At 29.3% G+C, this 6,676-nt stretch overlaps 1 protein-coding gene across 1 annotated transcript; it reads left to right on the top strand.

Moving 5' to 3' along the window:
* Window positions 1–1,920: 1,920 nt before the first annotated feature.
* GLRG_11978 (cholera enterotoxin subunit A2) lies at window positions 1,921–2,607 on the top strand (the record flags this gene model as incomplete). Its single annotated transcript, XM_008102660.1, has 1 exon — window positions 1,921–2,607. A coding segment is annotated over one exon (687 nt), but the record flags the coding sequence as incomplete, so codon positions are not given.
* Window positions 2,608–6,676: the final 4,069 nt, after the last annotated feature.

Genomic DNA, 6,676 nt, shown 5'->3' with positions numbered 1-6,676 from the left:
ACGTATACTATAGTTCTTTTATTTTAAGAAGTTATTTATTTGTTTTTTATTTCTTATTTATATAAATATTACTACTACTTACTTTTTATTTATTAAGTAAGGTAATATAGCCTATAACTTATTAGGTTATAACACCTTATAATTTAATAATAACTATTATTAGCTTAACCTTTAATAATTCAGGAGATCCTAATAAGCTATTAGTTAAGCTAATAGTTACTATAATACTAATATAAGTACTAAGTTTTATAATTTTAACCTAGTTAATAAGGTCTAGTTCTTTAAGCTTCTTAAGCTTAGTAGCTCCTACCTGCTCCTCTATACTAAAAACCTTTAGTGAAATAACAAGTTTTACTAACAAGTCTATTAATACAAATAACCCTGCTTCTGCACCGCTTTTTTCTAATCTTATATTTAGTGACGGCCCTCTAAATAATAATACGTCATCTGTTTCTCCCTAGCCCACCTCTACTATTACACCCAGCTTAACAGTGCCTCCTCTACCTCCTTCTTTACCTACTACAACTCCTACAACGGTTCTGACGTTGGATTAATCTAATATTAAAGGTGGTTAAACTAGCTGTTTTCTGGTAAGGATTCACCTGTAAGCCAGTTTACTGTTGGACTAGATTCAAGCGATGGGCCGTTTATATTTCAGGGGTCTGGATCTACAGGTTGTGGGTCTGGGAGCTTTGCTATTGGAACAGGCGATACGCCATTCTACGTTTGCGTCACAAATAATGGTGATAACCCTGCTCACCTTGTCTTATTAGTCTTCTTCTTCAGGAATTAAAGGGAAATAGGACTATATAGATTAGGTATAGAGTTAAACCCTTCCCCTGGAATGTTTTAGTTACTAGAAGATATATATTAATTAAATGTTCTTATAGATGAAAATACTTTATTCATACCTTTTTTCTATACACATCCATTAGTATTTAATTGTTTCGATACCTAATATGTTCTATAAAATTACCTATTATAGTGTTGCTTGTATACTTCGGATTAGTTGGCTTATATAATAGGATGCACTCTAGAATAAGGCACTACCCCCTTATCAAATCAAGATACCTACCTATCAGGTAACTGGAAATGTAACATAGCGTAGGATAATGTATGGTTTAGTAACAGTGAGTTAAAGGTTACTACGTATCTACAAAGACTAGTTAATGACTGCGCGGTGCTTAGAATAGAGGATACTAAGTAGAGTTTCCATTCACCACTCTAGCCACTATAGCTTTTTATATGAAGCAAAGACTACATATAATAGTAGAGAACATGCAGAGAAACCCACGTTTACCAACAATTACGGCATTACCGCGTCCTCCTTAACTTATTAGCACTGTGTTATCACGCCTTGATATGAAAAAGACCAGGAGTTAAAAATAATATTAGACATTTTCTAACCACAGGGCGTGTGCTGTTTTGCTGAATTCTTTGATTATAATCTTCAAACGTATATTAGATGAATACAGACTGCGTAGTTATTTATATCTATTGACTTTCGCTAAACTATAGTGTTACATCCCCCACCTAAATCTGTCAGAATGCAAGCGGCTACTCCGACTACAGCCTATAATACAAAGTGTACTATATCCTCTAATTTCCTTTTTTCTATGCCGACCCTACAAACTGTAGTTGCTCTCCTGCATATTAATAGCCCAAAGATGAAGCTGCCCTGCAATATTCATTAGGTGCGTCCCACTTTTGCTTCCTGTCGTGAAGCTGAGTAGCTTGGTGTGGCTTATATTAGATATTTATTGTTGTGCCTGTGGTTATGTAACCCGGGCAAACCTACTTCATTTCTATATTTCTACCCGGAATCGGGTTAGACTTGGATTCTAGAGGAAAACTACTTTGACATGCACTTTTACAGACGCTGCGGTTCATCAAACTTCCTAATCATCTTATTTATCGAAAATGGCTTACCTACAAAAGTTACTCCTCTTCTTTTACCTAGCCTCTTTTTGGTTCTCGTCGGGAGAGTGTGCACCTTTTAGACGGACTGGTCCTAAGTTTGTCTATCGTGGTGCTGGTAGGTCTCCTCAAGAGATTAAGGCAGCTGGCGGCTTCCTGCCAAAAGGCCTCACTACTGTCGGAGTGGTGGCCCCTGACATCAGTCTTTTCAGCCATGTCGACGTCCCCCAGGAGGTAGATGAAAACGGAAACAGTATAGGGCTCGGTTCAACTGCGGACAATGACGGTTACGTTTCATTGACCAAGTCATTTTTTCTGGCGCTTGGGCACGCGTTCTATTCGCGGGACCAAAAAACGACATACGTCTACAAAATCAAATCGACTCCCAACATGATTGACGTCGCAAAGACACTACGCGAATACAACCTTTACGAAGAGGAAGATGAGTTTTCAGCCTTAGGAGGTGTCAAGTGGGACCAGATCGTCGCCTGGTATAAGGTCGATGGACACAGCCTTAGGACCTATAGTTGGCTATGGCAGATCAAGAATCCGGATTACAATGCAAGAAAATACAGCGGATTCCGGCCTGGCGGCGCACAGTATGGCCTTGCTGGCTTTCCTGCAGACCATGAAGCATGGAATAAGGAACCGTGGTCAAAATTCAAGCCCTGCTCGGGAGAAACGAGTACAGTACGTAATCAAAACCCTTGTGAGGTCGGTAAAAGGCGTACGCTAACTCTCAAATAGACATCAAACCAAGGAAGCAAAAAGAAGATTAGACGCGCTTCCACAACTTGTCAACCTAGCAAGAGTGCATACAACGCTGCTAGGGAGTACATGGCAAAGCTGAAATTATATTGATGTCATGCACAAGAGAAAAATGATGCATTACGCAGACATGGAGAGTATTGACTGTGCTTGCAGTACTCTTGTGCCTGTCGACCAATGCCTTATTATAGTATTGAGAATTAGAAAATAATAATATATAGTTATGTCACAAGGTGATATAAGCCACAATTACAGCACAGCAATTATAGATCCACTTTTGTCTTCTAGTGCCTCATTCTCATTCGTCACAGTTATGAGCCCAGCTCTACTTAACCCTGACTCTGTGCCTGAATGGTTTAAGCGTGCTGTAAGGCATCACAAGACAATGTTGCCTACGGGTTCGATTCCTGTCAAAGTCCTCTAGACAGACTACAGGAGATTTACCCCCTAGATTTTAGCAGGATATACCTAATCAGAAGGTTTAGAGAGTATTAGACTAGCTATAACGTATAGTAACAGATCTAAGGGGGTGTGTTATAAGGTAGGTAATATAAGCTATAATTATAGTGTAGTAATTATTAATCTACTTTTGTCTTCTAGTGCCTTATTCTTATTTATTATAAGTTATAATTAATAGAGTATTACTTCTAGATTTATAATAATTTAACTAATAATAGTTACGTTATATAGCTAGCCTATATTAATAATTATAGGCTTAACTATAGTATATAGTAGTAAGTAAAAGAAGTAAATATTAATATAAACTAGTTTATCTATTATAATATTAATTATTATTTATTATAATATTAATTAGCTAGAGATATTAGCTAGTATACTAATATTATTACACTTTAGGTGCTAGAAAATAAGATATAAAATTTAATACCTTCCTCTATCTAAAGTAGAGGACTATTTTCCTTAAAATACATAGGGAATATCCTTAGCTAATACTTTACTAATTAGCATAATAATTCTCTAATAATAGCAGGGTAATTATCTAGTAATTCCTAAATAATTATTAGCCCTTTAGTAAGGAATTATTAGCTAATTATTTACCCTTTAGTTAGTAAATAGTAAGTATATCTAAAGTAGAGGACTATTTAACTAAATAATAGTAAATTAGCTAAAGAATAAATATTTTATTAGCATAATAATTCTCTAATAATAGCAGGGTAATTATCTAGTAATTCCTAAATAATTATTAGCCCTTTAGTAAGGAATTATTAGCTAATTATTTACCCTTTAGTTAGTAAATAGTAAGTATAATCTATAGCTATTAGCCTAACTAAATAATAGTAAATTAGCTAAAGAATAAATATTTTATTATATAATAATTACCTATATATAAATTACTTTTTATCTTAAAATATATAATAATCTATAAGTAATAAATATAAAATAGTAGTATATAATAGATATTTAATAACTAACTTTTTTATACTAAGCTATTATTATTTATTCTTTTAATTTACTATATATATAACTATATTATTACCTAAATAATTCTTTAATATATATTATATATAGAAGAGTTTATTATTTACTTTTTACTTAATTATATTATTATTTAGTAATTAAGTACCTTTTATACTTATAATAGCGTTAAAGTCTATAGGAGTTATAAACAGCTTTAAAAGCTATTTCTTATTCTTATTATAAATGTTTTAGCATATAGTGTTATTTAGGAACTAGATATACTCCTGACTATAGCGCTTAGTATAGTATAGGCTAGTGCCTATATAAGTAATAAGGTTAGCCTAGCTGCCCTTATTAGTAGTCTTATTTAATAAGCGTCTATAAAGGAAGTTACTAGCTATTAAATACTATAGTAGCTAGCCTTATACGCTATTAATATACTATATTTTACTAACTAGGTAATAGTAATTTAAAAGCTAGAATAATACCTTAAGAGTTAGCTTTTTTTAAACCTAGTCTTTAGCTAGGTTATTATTAATTTAAATAACTAGGCCTTTAGCTACTATCTCTAAGAAGACTATAAAGTATTTATTAAAGAAAACTAAGTAGTAGTTATTAGTACCTATACTATATTTAAGGTATATAGCCTTAAGGTATTTAGTATACTTAGCTAGGTTATTAACTACTACTTTATAAAAAAGCAGAAAGCTAAACTAAGTACTAGTTATAAGCTACTTATTTACTAGCTAATTATTAGCTTTATTAAGTAATATAGTAAATAATTATTACTTAAGTTTATAGTTTAATATATAAATAAATAGTAAAATATTATTCTTAACTTTAGTAAGTATTTAGGTAGCTTATTTTTCTATAGTTTATATTTTATTAGCTAAAGATTAATAAAAAGTTTAAATATATTAGTTAAGTTCCTTTATAGTATTAAGTATAAAATTAGCTAGGTATTTTATAGTATTAACTATAATTTTAATAGTAAATTATCCTAACTTAACCTCTTTAATAGCCTAGTAAAATCTATATATTATATTAAGGGCCTTATTAATATTAAGAGGATATAAATTATTTTCTTAGTTAATTATAATAAGAGTATTAGCTAATCTTCTAGTAATTATAAGTATATTAGCTACTTATTAACTTTATTATCTTTAAATAGTAAGTAAATTAGCTACTATCTAGGCTTACTTAAGGATAGTAATCTTTTACGTAAGCTTTATAAGCTTATTAGTAAGGGTATTTTAATTATTTTAACGCTTTTAAGGCGTAGTAAATTAGCCTAAAGAGTTACGTTAAGTAAATATATTAGTAGTTTATTTAGGTGTTTTTTTAGTAATTATTTTATTATCCTTATTATTACTTACTTCTACTTTAATATCTTTAATAATTTTATAAGAAGTCTACTTATCTTAGTATATAGCCTAGTTCTCTTAGTATAAGTAGGTATTTAAGGATTTTAGGTAATTAGGCTAAGAGTTTATAGTAAAAATCTCTTAAGTAACCTTAATATCTTTATTAAAAAAGAATTTATTAACGTTAGTAAAAATAATAAAGTTTAAAAGGTTTTTAGTAAAGCTTAAGATGCTAATACGCTTAGCTTTATTTTAGAATTATTTAATAAAATATAGCTATTTCTTCTTAAGGGTAGTAGATTTTTAGTAAATACCTATATAAATAAAGTTCTTTAGATATTTTATACTACTATAAATAGTAATAGCTTAAAAGTAGCTATAAAATATAAGGCTAGTGCTAGTTCTTTTACTACTAAATACTTTATAAAAGTACTTTTAGTGCTTATAATTATTAAATAAATTAATATTTATAAAGTTAAGGATAGTATAAAATCTTATAGTAAAGAAAAAAAAAAGAAATAGAAATAAGGAGAGAATAACTAGGGTTTTTATACTATTATATATAAATTAGCTAGCTAGTTAATAGTAAATATATAAATACTTAACTAAAAATAAAAAAAGAATTTATAAGATAAAAATAATATAAATAAGAAGAATAGTAAAAGAAAAAGAATTTATATAAGAGGAAAAATAACTATATAATAGTTACCTTAGGTAACTAGTTATTCTTTTCTTATTAATAAGTAAAGTCTAGATTTATTTATTATTAGTTATATAATTTTAATATTTATTATAAATAGTATAGCTATTTACTAGGATTTTATAGTTTACTACCTGCCTTTTTATATTTAATTTACTAGGTATACTTTATTAGTCTTCCTGTTTTTTATAAATTATTATCTTAATAGTTATTAGCTTTTTTCTAGCTGTTTTTTAAAGAATTATCTAGCCTTTTATAAGGAATTATCCTATTTATACTTTAGGAATTTTTCTTTTATCTAATAATTTCTCTTAGTGCTAGTTAGTTATATTATTTTATTACCTAATTTCTTCCCCTTTAAAGTGCTTATAATTAATTTACTTATTATTAATAGGCTTTTTTAAATTCTTTAATTAAGTTATTAGCCTCTATAGTATTTATATTTATTTAAGTGTTATATAGGACTAAAGTATTTTTTTTATTTAATAAGGTACTAAGTCTATAGCTTTTA

The sequence above is a fragment of the Colletotrichum graminicola genome (assembly GCF_000149035.1).
Source record: "Colletotrichum graminicola M1.001 genomic scaffold supercont1.272, whole genome shotgun sequence".
Lineage (NCBI taxonomy): Eukaryota > Fungi > Ascomycota > Sordariomycetes > Glomerellales > Glomerellaceae > Colletotrichum > Colletotrichum graminicola.
Note: the sequence above shows the minus strand (reverse complement) of the source record. Positions and strands in the feature narration are given on the sequence as shown.